This window comes from Thunnus albacares, chromosome 13 (genome assembly GCF_914725855.1).
Source record: "Thunnus albacares chromosome 13, fThuAlb1.1, whole genome shotgun sequence".
NCBI classification, from domain to species: domain Eukaryota; kingdom Metazoa; phylum Chordata; class Actinopteri; order Scombriformes; family Scombridae; genus Thunnus; species Thunnus albacares.
In genome coordinates, this window is record NC_058118.1 from 23,737,528 (window position 1) to 23,754,138 (window position 16,611).

General features: G+C 36.2%; 1 protein-coding gene and 1 long non-coding RNA gene across 2 annotated transcripts; both read left to right on the plus strand.

Annotated features, from left to right (window-relative positions):
• The first annotated feature begins 394 nt into the window (after positions 1–394).
• Positions 395–1,657, plus strand: LOC122995570. Its single transcript, XR_006406813.1, has 2 exons — positions 395–1,383; positions 1,619–1,657. It is a non-coding gene; the product is annotated as an uncharacterized LOC122995570 (long non-coding RNA).
• A 2,583-nt stretch (positions 1,658–4,240) lies between these two features.
• nop16 (NOP16 nucleolar protein homolog (yeast)) lies at positions 4,241–14,491 on the plus strand. Its single transcript, XM_044371308.1, has 5 exons — positions 4,241–4,458; positions 5,716–5,824; positions 10,059–10,125; positions 12,360–12,466; positions 13,490–14,491. The coding sequence occupies exons 1-5, from the start codon at positions 4,352–4,354 to the stop codon at positions 13,631–13,633; spliced, it is 534 nt and encodes a 177-aa protein (XP_044227243.1). The 5' UTR covers positions 4,241–4,351; the 3' UTR covers positions 13,634–14,491.
• The last annotated feature ends 2,120 nt before the right edge of the window (positions 14,492–16,611 follow it).

Below are 16,611 nucleotides of genomic sequence, written 5' to 3' on the forward strand. Positions count from 1 at the left end.
GTTATTTATCTTATCTTGATTAAGTGACAAGTTTATTTACTGTCCAGTACAGTGAAAGATTAACATTTAGTTTACGCCTATTCACAGAAACCTCTTAATCCTATTTATATTACGAAAATAGCAGTTTGACAAAACAATATCAACGCAAGGATAGCGAGAAAATTTATCTCGAGTTACAATTATTTTTTCAACCCCAATTTTCAGAATTAGCTAACTGGTTCTATGTTCATATCATAGTGGAATTTATTTATTTATTTGTTTGATATAAAACTAAGTTAAAAGAAGTTTTTCCTCCCTCAAATGTCCCTAGAAAAGTTTTCACATAATTTCTTGTTTTTATGTAAACCAAAGGGGTTTATCATCATTACGGTGGCCAATTTGGAACATTTCAATATGCTGTGAACCAAATCCAATTCCTATTAGGGGCCAAAAAGGCTTTTGGTGTCCTTAATGTATCAATCAGAATTGAAGCACTGTTATAAATCCAGAAATCAATACATTACTGACTTCAGAGTTGCTGCTACTCTTTGTAGATCATCTCTCACTCTGCAGACAGGATTTCCCCGCAGAGATCAATGAAAGCACCGTGGCGTGTTAAAGGTGCATTAAGAAAGACCTTCACAGCTCATACAGTATGAGGCAGAGGGTTGATAGAGTTATCGATCAGTAATTGTCACTCATTGATTGCTTATCCTGGCTCTGGCTTTCAAAGCTTACTCTGGACCAATCGTGTATTTGGAGACAATCCTCCATTGAATTCTGCCGCTGTTCATTGATGACCTGAACAGTTCAGAGCTATAAATGCTTAAAGGCCTTTTACTCAAACCAGGAAAGGAAGAAAACAACTGGACAGTATTATCTGGGCGTAATGAGTTGAGAGACCATGTACACAACCATAAATATATTTTAGACACTTGACATTCTGATCTAAACAATGCTGAGAAAGTTTCTAGTAATTTTTTTTCAAAGTCTGGCTTGTTTTGATTAATTAAAGTGAATAAATAAGTTATTGTTCATAATTAATCTGCAAATACATTTGTGCTGAACATACTGCCTCCAGAGTTTTACCAGAACCTGGACGTTTGCTGGTTGGACTCTCACCGCTTTGGTCCAGACTAAAATATCTTAATATTTGAATCTAAACTGGATGGATTCCCATTAAATTGTGTGCAGACATTCATGTTCCCCAGACAATGAGCCCTACTCACCTTGGTGATCCCTTTTTTAGGGCCAGAGGTTGATTTTTTTTTGTTTTTTAGTGAAATATCTCAACAATTATCAGAGGGATTGGCATGAAAATTGGTACAGATATCCATGGTGACCAGAGGATGAATCCTAGTGACGTTGATGATCCTTTTACTTTTCCTCTAGCGCCGCCGACAGGTAAATATTTCAATTAAATTATTACTTTATTAGTCCCCAAATTGGGGCAATTGGTTGTGCAGCAGTGTAGCACAGGATAAAAACACATCATATAAATGAGTTTAAAACTATTTGATACAAACTCTTAATTTATTCTTCATTTATTATGTTTGTTAGAGAACAGAGAGAATTGTGTGATTTTGCTGTAAACATTTACTAACCTATTTAGAACATTTTTGTGTTTGCACTTGTTCAGAGATATATCTCAACATCTACTGGATGGACTCACACAAAACAGACATTCATAGTTCTCAGAGGATGAACCCTTTGCCACTTTGGTGAGTTAGTAAAGTTTCCATGAGGTTGGCGTTTTAGTTTTTTTAGTGAAATATGTCAACAAATATTGGATGGACTGCCATGAAATTTGGTACAGATATTCTTGCCCCCCTTAAGACAAATTGTATTGACTTTGGTGATCTGCTGACTTTTCATCTAGCGCCATCATCTGGTCAAAATTTAAATTTGTTCATGTTTTATGTATTGGTGGTGCTCTTAAATACCTTCTCCTTTATTTATTTTTTATTTGTTTGTAATTTTGAGTATGGCTTCTAACTTGTAGACACTTATAGGACTTTGATTGTACGAGGTTATATTTGGTTGATATAGCTTTCATTTACATTTTTAGTAAATATTTGTGAATATATCTGTGATCTTTTTGATACCAAGACCTGTTTTGAGGTATAAAATGTTGAGGATAGCAACCTTTATGTGTGTTTTCTTCTTTATGAAACGAAAATGGGAGAAAATATAACTTTTATGTCTTTAGTTTTGAGTGCAGGTTACCATCATATTACAGATTTACGGTATCTTCATATCAAAGATTTTCTGAGCTGAAGCAGCCTGACTGCAGACTGCATTTATCAAACATCTAAGAATAAACACTTTAACATGTTCTAGCAAATTAGCAAATTCTTTTTTAAAGTTTTTTTTTTTTTTTCCAGTAACAGTCAACATGTGAAATTAATAACAATCATTATATTTACACCATGTAAACAGACAACTGTGGATGAAATAATAGGAAATGAGCGTAAATGGAAACAAAAAGAAAATTGAAAAGAGAAAATGCTGCTTTGAAGTACATCATAAAACAAATAATAAGACAAATTTACACAATTAACACAATTTTGTTGTTTTGTGCAGACAAACCAACCATAAAGGATTCAAACAGACTTCAGAGACCTCTGCAGCTCTCTTAAATTTTAAGTCAAAAGACATTTGATATACAGTATAGTCTCGATTTTATAGCTTTATGTTTCACTTAAGTCCAAAATATTTCATTTAGCAGTTAGATAGAAACTGCTGCTGTCTGTGTGAAAAAAATAAAATAAATAAAAACCAACATGAGTCTGTTGCTTGTCAGATATTTTCTGACTCAGACTGACATCTAGAGGATAAAAGCAGCAGCTGCAGGTTTTTCCCACCGTTGATGCAGAACCTCCTCAAAGGTCATCTGAGCGACAGGAAAAGTCAAAGATCTCATCAAACCTTGAAGTGATGAAAGAGGAGAAACCAGGGTATTAAAAGCTTTGATGTAAATGGACATAGAAATAGATTCAGAGCTTTTGGTGTGCTTTTATCTTTTGAAATGTTCGGTGTTTGTCGCATTTTTCAATGTTAGGATTTCTTGTGTTTTTTAAGTTTTGTGTGTATTTGTCTTGTTTCCTTTTGCTTATTTTTTATTATTATCATTATTATTATTATTATTATTATTATTATTATTATTATTATTATTATTATTATTATTATTATTATTGTATTAGTATAATTAGTATTTTGTGTTTTTTCTGTGTTACTTAGTCTTGTTGAAAGTTCCACTATATGTGGCTGAGAAAAACTCTATTCAAGCGTACTTCAAACTATTTTATTTAATTTTGATCTGTGACAAATTAACATAGCTTAATGTGTTGCACCATTTCTGAGGAATTTATACAATTTGTGCGACGTGTACTGAACCAGAACTGAACCTTCAAGGATGACTACAACAAACACAAACAAACATCACAAAATTGAGGCAACCACCAGAAAGATATGTGATAATACAAATAACAGGAAGTTGTAGAGTTATAAACAGTAAAGCCACGAGCGGCTCTGGGCTGTTGAGTTGGTTCCTTTTTCTTTTTCTGGGATCTCTTTTTTCCTTGGGGCCTTTTGAGGGATCTCTTTGAGACTTTTAATTTTTGCTTTTTAATTTTTTGTTTAAGTTTTTGTATTTTACTCTTTGTATTCTTGGATTGCTTACGTTGTAAAACCAATTAAAACTAGTTTGTATTTTTATACACTTGACTTGTGCTCCTCTCTCAGGTCCTCTGGTGTTCATTTATTCTTATGGACTCTGATGTTAAGATGTTTCCTCATCACAAAACAAAAAAGATGCTATAGCATCTTTATAGAATTGACTTAATTTTATAATTTTTCATAGTCCTTATATTATTTTTCCATATTATGTGTTGAACTTTCTGTCCTCATGAATGTTTACTGTGCGTTGTTCTCCTGAACATTAAATAATATATTTCAGTGATCATTTTTCTTTTGTCAACAGTATTATATATCACATATTTTAGCTCCACATTTTCTACATTTGTCTACGTTTGTATGTTAATTTTTTCAGTGTTTAGTTTTTTTAAAAAATATATTTCATGTGTATTTGTTTGCGTTTCCATATAGACTTTGTGAATACATCTGTTTATTTGTATATTGTGTCACATATATACGTTAAATATCGTAAGCATCAGAAAAAAACAATTCAAGATAAAAAAAAAAATTCCTTTAAAAAAAACTGGAAACAGAAAGGTCAAAGGTTAAAATAAGGCGTGGTCTTTAGTCACATGACCGGAATGTAACAAACACGTGCTTCCTGCTGCCGCACGCTGCCTCCTGCTCAACACCAACAAACCTCCGCTGAGCTGAGAAAACAGAGAAAAACACAAACATGCCGAAAGCCAAGAAGTCAGGAAAGAGAAAGAAGTTCGATTATAATCAGGACCGAAAGAAAATGAAGAAGAAGTTCATAAAGAAATGTAACCCGAGGATAGAAGAGTAAGTAAACGGCACGTTAGCATGTGAGCTAATATGAGCTAACAGTGGGCATGTTGACACCTGACCTGTGGGTTCAAGAAGTATTCAGATCCTTTACTTCAGTTAAAGTACATAAGTATTATGAGCTTGATGTAGTTAAAGTATTGCAGTAAAAGTACATAAGTATTATGAGCTTGATGTAGTTAAAGTATTGCAGTAAAAGTAGTGGTTTGGTCCCTCTGACTGATATATTATTATATATGACATCATTAGATTATTAATAGTGAAGCATCAGTGTTAGAGCAGCATGTTACTGTTGTAGCTGCTGGAGGTGGAGCTAGTTTACACTACTTTATATACAGTTAGCTAGTTTAGTCCAGTGGTTCCCAACCTAGGGGTCGGGCCCCTCCAAAGGGTCAGCAGATAAATCTGAGGGGTCGTGAGATGATTAATGGGAGAGGAAAGAAGAAAAAACAAAGTTCTGATACACAAATCTGTTTTCAGTTTTTGGACTTTTTCTCTAATCTTTGATTTTTGGTGAAATATTGGATCATTTGAACATTTATTGAAATGAAAGCATGTGAGAAGTTTAGAGGGAAAAATCACTATTTGGTGGAGCTGTTAACAACTCATAGACATGTGAAATGTGACCCCGACTACACACTGCTTTTTGTAAGACATCAAAAGACAAAAAGGTTGGAAACCACTGGTTTCATCTTTAACAATGTGTTGTATTTTAAAAGCTTGTTATATTATCCATTGTGTCAAATCTGCATCTGAAAAGTAACTAAAGCTGTCAAATAAAAAAAAGTCATCATTTTGAGTCATTTATTTAGTTAAAGTGAATATTTTCAGGTTTCTTTAGTCCTCCATGACAGTAAACTGATTATCTTTGGGTTGTGGACAAAACAAGACTATTTCTGGCATTTTATAGATCAAATGACTAATAAATGAGAAAATAATTGATAGATTAGTTGGTCAGTTAAGGGTTTTCCTTTATAACAATAGTCGAAATCATAAAAACAAGCAAAATGTATGAAACCTGTATGATTTTCACTAAAGAACGGATGTAAAAGATACTTCTTATTAGATGGGACTTTATTTTTTTACACACCCTGAGATGGATAACTGAAAAACGTGACACGTTAACATGTGGATTCAGATACAAATTTGTTCATATATTTGACAGAATCACACTGAAATCCTTGTTACATGTCCTGGGATCTTCAGATTAGTTCTGTTGTGTGTTTGTGTCTCTTAACTGCTTCTGTTTCACAGTCCACAGATCCGAAACGCGTGGGACGACAAGAAGTCCATGGCCAGGAACCTGCAGGAGATGGGTCTGGCTTTCGATCCAAACCGCACTCTGCCAATCATGAAACAGAGAGTAAGTGACCGTTGAAGGTTTGGGTCTGATTTAACCTCACTTATAGTTTTATTAAACCAGCGAGATCTTCTTCTAAACAGCACGACACACTCAGATTATTCATCTTGTAGTTAACTCATAACATGTTTTTTTACTGTTATACTCTGAAGTTTATTCAGACAAGATGGCTGCGACCTCAACAATGTTGACAAAAAGAGAGAAATGCAGCGTTACTTTGCGTAATTCTACTATGAATGTAAATTAAGAATCGGCTTACAGCTTACAGCTGTAAGTTCACTATAGTTTAAAACGCGTTTTCTAACAGCGGCCACGTTGGGAAATCAAGACTGTTGCAAAACAGATAAACAGTCAAAATTTCAGCGATCGTCTCGACAGCCAGATTGTTGATCGATTAGGTGATTAATCGGGAATTACAACTTCAAACTGAACAGAAATTCAGTGTTAAAATCGGGCTTTATTTGTAGAATCTTTACTGGCCTTTTGATTCAATTACGATTCACCTGTCAACGATTCAACTGCCCGATGTATCACATCCTCAGTTTTTCTGTATCACTGCACATGGCCACTCATTAAACTACAACAGTCTATATAAAATAAAAAGCTGCATCTTTTCCACCTCATTACATAAACACATGTAACGGCTACTTGTTAACTCCATCACCTGAGCTTTGGTTTGGTTTAAAACTTCACACCGAGTTATTTTCTTCACCTCAGAGTTAAATTGTTTAACGCTGCAGTGTGTGTTGGTCAGCCGGTCCGCTCGACTCACAAAGCTTTTATTTAGTCATTGAACACTTGAAGTCAGATTTGTCCGTTCATTGACACATTTCCACACCTCTAGTATCTGTCTGGCTTTCCTGCAGTTGAGTCAGACAAAGCGTCTTATGTAAAGATCTTGTGTTTTCAGAATGAAGCTCCTGGAATCAAGGCAAGTTTATTTGTGTCGCACATTTCAACAACAAGGCAATTCACAGTGCTTTACATCAAGCATAAGGGCATTAAAACAGAATATAAAAGCAACACAAGTAAAAAGACATATAAAAACAATTAAAAAGTGTTAAATTTGGAAATAAAAAAGAAGCTAAAAAGGGAATAAGACAGATAAAACAATGCAGTGTAAAAATATTAACCCTTAATGTGGGTTAATGCGGCAAACAGAAAAGTCTTCAGCTGCGATTTAAAAGAACTGAGAGTCACAGCAGATCTACAGTTTTCTGGGAGTTAAAAACTGAAAGCTGCTTCTCCATGTTTAGTTTTGACTCTGGGGACAGAAAGCAGACCTGATCCCAGACCACCTGAGAGGTCTAGATGGTTCATTATGTAGCAGCAGATCAGAAATAAACCAACAGCAGTATCTTAAAGTCAATTCTTTGACAGACAGGAAGCCAGTGTAAAGATCTGAGAACTGGAGTGATGCGATCCATTTCTTGGTCTTAGTGAGGAATCGAGCAGCAGCGTCTGAATCAGCTGCAGCTGTCTGATGGATTTTTTTTTAGGGAGACCTGTGAAGACACCGTTACAGTAGTCGAGTCTACTGAAGATAAATGCAGGACAAGTTTCTCCAAATCCTGCTGAGACATAAGTCCTTTAATTCTTGATATATGCTTCAGGTGATAGAGGGTTGACTTTGTAATTGTGTTAATGTGGATATTTAAATTCAGGTAGATGACTACACCAAGATTTCTGGCTTAGTTTGTGGTCAATATATCAATATGACTATTTAATATCACATTTACCTCGACTCTCATTAAGAGAAAAAGGAAACCCGACGTTGTTAAGAACACTTTTAGATGTTGGAGTGTGGAGTGACATTATTTTACAACCTGCTTCAGCCTCCAGACTGTGATTAAGAAGTGTAGAGGAGACTCGTTGACTTTGTTTTTTTTTTAAATTTAAAATAATAATTGCATCGTAACAAGTCAGAATTTTAAAATGTGATTATATCTTGTAGTTTTCATTTGAGCCAGAAGGGAGCGACAGAGTGTCGGTCAGTGGAGATGAAACACCTGAGAAACCAGCAGCAAAACATCCAGTTAGAGGAAAGAATCATCAGAAATCAGCAAAAAGAAAAAGAAAAACAGGCTTTCTGTTTCCTGCAAAGAGTCAGGACACCTACTGACAGCTGTTTTATGATGATTTATGGTCTAACTGTCTGTAAACAGAGTTCCCCCGCCTGTCTAACTCAAAGACAGACCGCTCCGCTGACTTTGTTGAAAACTCCAACACGTGACGTTGACGCAACGAAAAAGGCGGAACTCACCTGCGAGGGCGGAAAAGGAAGGTCTTTAGTTTGCTTTTAAAAGAAGAGTGTCTTTGATCTGAGAAGATGTTGCACCCACAACTACTCAAAAAGGCTTATATGAGGCTTCAGCAGTCTGAGTTAATCATATGAAGTGGATATCTGACACATTTACAGTCTTTTTAGCATAAAATTCCCTCTTTGTGTTTCCCTGTTGAGCTGCAGGTGGAAGTATAGTAACAAAAAGAGGAACTTTGGCACTAAAAAGACTGTAACGTTGAAAGATATCTAAACATAGCACAAAAAGTAAGGAAATATGTGTTTGGTAGATTATTTCTTTGTTGTAACAATGGTTCTTGGCAATAAATCTTATACTGTTGGGAAGCCTGTTTATTACCCAAATCAGAGAAGATTTGGCAAATTTTTCATGGGTGCAACCCACATACTCAGCTCTGCTGCTCATCCTACAAATGCATGTTCCTTACAAATGTGGCACCATTTAAAAGGGAAATAAACAACTTTCCAACTGTAAAAGATGCCAAGAAGCATTGTTACAACAAAGAAATAATCTACCAAACACAAATTTCCTTACTTTTGTGCTATGTTTACTTGATTTGACTCATTTGGACACTGAAGCTTCATATTAGCTTCAGATAAACTTTTAAATACATTTTTGCACAGAAGGAGGACTGTGGATTTTGTCCTCCATCACTTATACATTGTAAGGTCATTATGAAGGGATCTTCTAATGGTCAGTATGAACAGGAGGAATGATTACAGCAAGAAAAACATGTTTCACTGTTCATTTGAGCTCCTGACTGTTGTTTAAAAATGTGAACTTGTCCTTTAAACATCAGAGCAACATCCATGTAGCTCCAAACTGTCATAAAAGCAGCAAATATCCCACAATGATGGAAACTCCTGAATGTAAACATAACACCAGTGACAGATTCTACTAAACTTTGTTTTCAGTTCAAACCAGAAACGATCAGCGTGCAGAAATATTTCATTTATGCACTGAAATTAATCTGTTTTACTCATGAATCCTAACAGCAGTGATGATGTAACTGATACGGATGCTTTATTGGGTTTTTTTTTTTGTTGATCTCCAGTCTGCTGTTTAATCAAGTTAATCTCGTCAGTCTGCAGTTCGTTTGTTTCATTTTGTTAACTTGTGACTGCGAGCCGACCATAACTGATTCATTCATCGTCGTCTCCTCTGGGCTCATAAAAGCCGAGAACTCTGTCGTCTCCTGAACTGACGTCACAGCCGAAAAACCCGACGTCACACCGATCGTGTAGCAGTAGAGGAGAAGAAGACGGACGATCTTCTGACCTGATGGATTCACCTAGAGTCTGACGCGCTGACTGACGACCTCTGTTGTTGTTGTTGTTTCCAGTTTGTTATCCAGTAATCGCCGTTTTTTTAAGAAGGAAAATCTAAAGTCGGACATATTTAAATCTCTCTGCTCATAACATCTGGTGAAAGTAATTCCCTCTGAGCACAATTTGAACTGTATTAAAAATAGGCTAAAATTAAATTTCCACCTATCCTTCTATCCTTGTGTGTGTGTGTGTGTGAACTGAATCATAAGAGCACAGCGATGTCGCCTCGGGGAGGACAAGGTCACAAGGCTCATACGCATTTCAAGTTGTGGAGAGACACTTTGCAACTCTGATTTTATATCAGTAGCTGAACGCTCAAAAGTAAAACAATATGTGCCAGCAACAGGATGTGGTTATTTAATTTGTTTGTTTTCAAAGAGTTTTCATTCCATCTTATTTTATCTGAGAATATGTTTCGCCCCAACGAACGCAGGCTCGCATAATAGCGTTGTTGATGATGTCATTCTTTATATAACCTGCCTATTAATTGTTTTTAAGCTCAGTAATCACAGGTAACATTTGTCCGGGACGTTGAAATTTTGCAGGAAACGCGGACCGGCACGTGTTGTTTTGTTGTTGTTCATAATGTGTTTTTGTTTACACTTGCAGCTCCTCGGTGATGACAAAGTGACTAAAGCTCCCGCCGGCATCGTGACCAAACCCTACGTCCTCAACCGTGAGTTTTTTGGGTTTTTTTAATTCAGAACGCTTCATATAAAATAATGTTCGTGGTCCAGACTTTGTTTGTTTGTGTGTTGTGAAGTTAGTTTGTCTTTGATAAACATGTAAACTGTAATTAAGTTTCTCTTCAGGTGTTTGTAAAGCAGCAACAGTCATAACGAGCCTAGTAAAGAGTTATGCATCATTGGATTGCATTAATGGTGTATTTTAAAGGTGTTCCTGATATTTTGTCCACCCCCCTCACTGTATGTTCTTAAGATTAAAGCTGCACCAATTAGTCAATTGGTACAGAAAATTAATCTGTGGATTAATCGTTTGTTGTTTTTTTAAGAACAAAATCCAAATATTAATTAGTTCCAGCTTCTTGAATGTGAGGATTTTATACTTTTTTTTGTCATATATGATACTAAACTGAATATTTTGGGGATTTTTGGACTGATTGTTGAATAAAACAAGCAATTGGAATACATTTCCTTGGGTTGTTTGCAATTATAATTTCAAATTATATATATATATTTTTTTACCCTTTTCTGACATTTCATAGACTAAATAATCGATAATGAACTGATTAATTGATACAAAAAGTGAGGTGCTGAGAGTTGCTTAAACTCCTCAGTCTATTCGCACATGAATGTTTAAAGATTTTAATAATATAAAGTTAATTTTAGCATTAAACTCAAGATATTTATGGGAAACTGGGTAAAGTGTTTGTGGTAGAATAGAGGCTGATTAAGTCATTGTGAAGCTTTTTTAAGGACTGTTTGTACAACAGTGTTTAGGTTTGGTTTGATAAGAAGTTCATTGTGTCACCAGGCGTTATGGCTATAAAACAACACTGCATTAAAACAACACGTGACTTGTTGCTGTGGGCGTGTTGTTTGAGGAACAAGTGAAATGATGAAATGCAATCCACGAAGGCAGATATGAGTAATAGATCCATGAAGGCTTATAAAATGTTGGCCTTAAATTCCAATCAAAATCACATTTAATCTTCCCTCTTTGCAGTCAAAACTAATGTCGACATGTTTTTAAATAAATTATTAATTGTTTTGTATCATTAAAGTGAAGGAAAAAGGTCTTTGGGGCAGAGTGAGTGTTGTTAGCAGTGGAACTGAAGAATAAAAACCAAACCAGCATCTAACAGGTCTGAAGTATTTAGCTGTCTAGATGCTAACTGATGTTAGCGCTGCACTTTTCCCCGGTGAGCGTTTGTTTGGTGGCTCGTTCAACAAGCTAAGCTGCAGGACAAGATGTGTGTTTAAGTTAGATTAGAAGGAGACTTAAGCAGGAAAGCTAATGTGGGTTGTTGTTGTTCAGAGTCTGTTGAGTAGCAGGATGCAATCAGGCTCAGTGTGACCTTCTGCTCTGCCGATGATAGAACGACACGTTATTGCTTTATGCAAAGATTTAATTTTCTGGATCGAAATAAGGACTCCAGCCTTTTTTTTTTTTAAAGACAAGTGATTTACAGAGCAGATGTGTTGCTGTAGCAGACAAAAGAAGGCAATTTAATTTCAGTTGGACTTTTAATTCAAGAGACCGACTCCTTGTGCGTCACAGCTAATATGACTGATTTCTCCCTCTTTGTTCTCTCTCTCTGGAGGCCATTTGCAATTGTCAACAGTGCAAATTGACACGTCAGAGTTCATCAAAGTTGAACTCTACATGAAAGCTCTGCGTGAAAGTGCTTTGCCTCCGTTCTTGGTGTGAAACTTCAGTTATAAAAGCTTCGTGAGCGAGCCTCAAGGCTGAAACAGCAGGCGACGTGTTTTCCTCTGCTTTCACTAAATGTCACAGCTCTTGACTCTTGTCACCTTTTTTTACGAAGACGGTTTCCACCTTTTTCACATTATTCAGTTGAAGATTTGCTGTGATTGCAGCCTTATTTGAATAAAAGCATGTTTGTGAAACTCAAAGGAGTCGGCCTTCAGCTGCAGCTGCTCTGCTTTTCATCGCTGAGTGACTTCTGTTCCTCTGCAGTAGCAGCGCTAGTTGTAAAGCTCTGAAAACAATGATTTGTGTTGACAGTTATAATACAAAGATTGACTTAGATGATTTGCATATTTTATCTTTACGTTGTTGTCTTCTCACCAAAATTAAACAGAAAAATGAAAGATGAAAAAAAACTAATGAATCATTAAACACTAGCAAGATGAAAAATTCTTTCTGTCTCTTGGAAGCCTCTACGATGTGTTTTACATCCTGATTTGTGTTTTTGTTGTTGAGCAGAGCTGGAGGAGGAGGCCAACCGTCCCGAGAAAGACTCCAAGACTTTATCCTCCGACCTGATCGAGTACGCTCAGCACATGATCCGGGAACACAAAGACGACTTCAAGGTAAGAGCATGAACCAAAGCCAAATGGGGAAATAAAAAGACCACACTTGCATGATTTATCCCAGCGTTTTATGTTGAGTAATGATTAGAAAATAATGAAAAAAAAAAGATCACTGCTTCCCAAAACCCAAGATGCAACCTAAGATATTCATGTCGATTAATATACTAAATATTGCAGCTCTAGTTGAGTCTCGTTGCTGATGTTTAGCAGGTATAATTTTACTCTGTTTGGTCTTTTTGATTCCTTGATGATGCGTTCAAGGACACTCTGACATCTGAGATATGAATACTGGCTGCCAAGGTCTACGACAGATTTCTTCGTACCATCCTGGACAAACCTAATCTGTCAGTTGAATGTTTTTATGTGGCGAGCAGCAGATAACAGAGTCTTTTGTTTGGTTTCCTTGAAAAGTTTTGAATGAAGGACAAATAAGCGTTCAGCTGCATGATGTTCTGAGCGGCTGACTTTAGATGGAAAAGGTCACGCCAGTGCACATTAGACGTCGCTGAGAGTTTAGTGTGTGTTTTTTTTTTTTTTTTTCAGTTTTTATAGCTCAGAGCAGTGAGTGGCAGAATTATTACTTGAGCTTTTATCAGAAAAGTGCCTCATTCAAATGGATTTTCAACAGCTGCTTTAAATGGCAATGAGTCATCTCTGAACTGCCAAATCACAATCAATAAGAGAGGGTGTTGTGTGTAAAATAGTCCATTTTGACTTTAAATTCTGAGAAGCTGAGTTAGTCACCTGCATATAACTGCTGCAATTAATTATATAACCGTCCTCTGAAGATGTATTTTTGTGTGTCTCCTGCATTTTAAGTTTTTTATTGTAGTTCAAACCTGAAACATGTGCTCCCAGTAAAATAACTTTAAATGTCTTAGATTTGTCACACAAAATCAAGTCATGTTATGTTTGTTTTTTGGATGTGTAAAGGGTTTTGTTTCCAGCTTTGTTTCCGTTTTACCAGCTTTTTACCGAATACTTCTCTAGCTTTGACCAAACTTACCGTCTTCCTCCCTGCAGGCGATGGCCAGAGATGAGAAGAACTACTATCAGGACACACCCAAACAGATCAAGAGGAAAATCAACGAGTACAAACGCTGCCACCCGGCGCACTACGACGCCTTCGTCAAGTCGCTCGCTGCTCCAGAGCCGATGATCCAGTAGAGAGAGATTATCAGCTTCAGCCTGACTTTTATATTATTCTCTGCAGCAGGACGAGACCGACGTCATTCTGGAGAAACTGTGACTGAAGTCCAGAATGAGGACGGAAGATACTCCGTAATCAGAGTGACAGGAAGTGCAGACGACGATGCAGGAGAATTGAGGGATGAGCTGTTTTGTTTCTGTCATTTTATCTTGAAGAGAAAACTTTTCAGGACTTTCTTTTTTTGTTCCTGTCCTCCCTGTCAAGATAAACCAACATTTCCCCATTTTGTTAGAGGAGTATTGTCCTGATCCCACTAACAAAAATAATGTCATGAATGTGAAATGTTGACTGAGATGTTTTTTTTTTTTTAATCGATCATTTAAATACCTTGAAGCTCGTTTAGCAGACTTGTGTTTAGTTCAAGTTCAAGTAACATCAACGTCATTCTCTAAAGAAAATCTCCCTGCAGCATCGTTGTTTTTACACTGCGGTGGAGAAACGTGCAGTTTTGTGTTGAAAACATATTTCCATTCATGTTTACATGCAAAGAAAAACCCCCATTCATAACTTAGTCAGCCAGTTGACCCAGTTTGTGTTAATGAATTGTGAACAGCTGGGTCAGAATAACATGGTTTAGGTCATATTCTGAGGAAGATATTAAACATGTTATTACAAAATGGAAACTTGTGCTTTTACTTGCAGTTTTGAATCTTTTTTATTTTATTTTGATGCCATAAAAAACAGTTGATGGAATATGATTAAAGGGAAAAAAAGACCCTTTTTACAAAAGTTAAACAATAATTTGTAACCTGTTTTTCTTGTATAACATTTAGAGGTTACATATTAATTTAAGCCTTTATGGAACCGTGTAAGGTTAAAACAAAAAGTTGTACCTCTTGTAAAATTGTTTTGTTAATGGTTTTGGTGTTAAATATTCCTAGTTTTCTGTATTTATGAGGACAACGCACATTAATCAACGTTTCTGTAAATGTGCCAGAACTCAACTGCAGAGTCGTCCTGAAACCTGTGAAGTTACAGTTAAAAATTACTGACAGAAGACAAAAGGAAACAGCAAAACATTAGTACAATACAGCAACAGTATCCACTGTTCAGTACATGTCGCCATGCAAGGAACGTTTCACCAGTAAAACCATTATTATAACCATTTTCTGACACGTGCAGAGATGTAATGAGACAACTAAAATATGTATATACATAATGTTGATCTTGATGAAATGTTAAAAGATGCAGTAACAAGATAGTAAAATGGTAATATCATACACCTTGGGTAAAAATAATAAAAACACTCACTGCCTGGCTTACTGCTGCACACGTCGTAAACTAATAAATATTCCAGCAGTAAGCGAGACTGTGTGTGGGAAGTTTTTCTCATTTTTATTCAAGTTTTGCTTTTCCCCCTCAAGCACTTGTCGCATATTCTGGTGTTCAGAGACTTTCTTTCAATATCATAGACTTAACACAAAAGCCACAAAACGCAGAGTTATGAGACACAACTGTAAGCGCTCATAACACATTGTTAATAAAGTACCCTAAGAGCGTCGTACACACCGTGGTTTGGGTATGTAGTGAAGTTTAGTCACAATAAAACGTTTATGTAAAAGTGTTCTTAGATGGGAAGTTTTTAAATTACAATTATCGTCATACAGAAGCACATTGTATTCACCAAAGGAAAAAAGAAATTGGAGGCCTCGTCATGTAATTATGGCTTCTGTATCTCATAATTACAAGAAAACTCTCGTTATTATGACAAAAGCTTATGATGGTTTAAAGACGGGCATGATGGCGTTACCTGATTTAATTTGCTTTTATTTCGTCCTTGATTTGAGCCACTGGCCGTTATGTTGATGTATTCAGGAGCAGCTACTGTATAAGATACTTCATGTACACAGAATCATACATGAGTAACGCATCCAAGTTATCAAAATTTGTATTCCTATCAAAGTACTGTGGATCCATTTGGTAATAACTATTAAAGAGTGCAATAAAGTATGACGAGATATTAAGTCATAATTCAACAAAATCAAGTCAAGAGGTTGTTACATGCAGCACAACAAGCTGTAAAAACAAAATCGCATTCCTGCACATGCTCAGTGGCATCTGCCTTACACAGAACTACTCTCCAGAGACTGAAAATCACTGTTATTAGGTTTTGGAGCCGTTTCTAAACAAACTAATGTGACCAAACTCTTCATAATGAAGGAACTTGTCAGCCAGTGCAGCGGTGTGGCTCACTGATGTGTTTTTAATAGTTTTTGGACAACAACAGAGGTCTACGGCATAGAGGAATAAGATATATCAGTCCTTGGATAGACACACAATACTTGTGCGTAGATCAGTTCATTGTTAGTTTGGATCCAAACATGAGATTTGTTGACAATAAGACAAATACAGAAAATTGCCAGACATGTCCTTTTAAGTCATTATGACAGTATCATTAAGCCCAAATCTATGAACAAGCAGGCTCAATGTCTTTTTGAGTCAGAATGAAGGTCGATTCAGTCAATGTAAAACAGACCTGAAGATAAACAGGATGACATTGTGGAGAGAGAGAGAGAGTGAAAATTGACCATGAAAAGGTCATGACAGAAACAGCTGAGTGTTATCTTCTAGAAAATAACAGATTATAACAGTGATCATTTTTGAATTGAGCAAGAAATATCAGAAAGATTCTTTAAAGAGACGAGACCTGGAAAGGCAAGAAGGTTTAACAGATAAATCTCACGAAAAAGACCAAAAACCAACAACGTGTTTGTTTGTTTCTCAATACTTTCAGCTCCGAGATCATTGGTTGCTTCTGAAGATGTAAATCTTAAAAGATGTAATGTAATTTCTTAAAACATCTGGCCACTGAGTAGTGCCTTTATTGGGGACTATTTTCAACATGGATTAATACACATTTGGTGCTCCAGTGTAGTGGTTCCCGACCTTTATGGCTTGTGACCCAATAATGCAAAGTCACTGGTTGCATATTGAC

What these genes read in the sequence shown, in the direction of transcription:
- nop16 (XM_044371308.1), top strand. Translation starts at nt 4,352, where the DNA reads ATGCCGAAAGCCAAGAAGTCAGGAAAGAGAAAGAAGTTCGATTATAAT. An exon ending in TGTAACCCGAGGATAGAAGA is followed by an intron (nt 4,459 to 5,715) that starts GTAAGTAAACGG and finishes TCTGTTTCACAG; the next exon opens with TCCACAGATCCGAAACGCGT. An exon ending in CAAACCCTACGTCCTCAACC is followed by an intron (nt 10,126 to 12,359) that starts GTGAGTTTTTTG and finishes GTTGTTGAGCAG; the next exon opens with AGCTGGAGGAGGAGGCCAAC.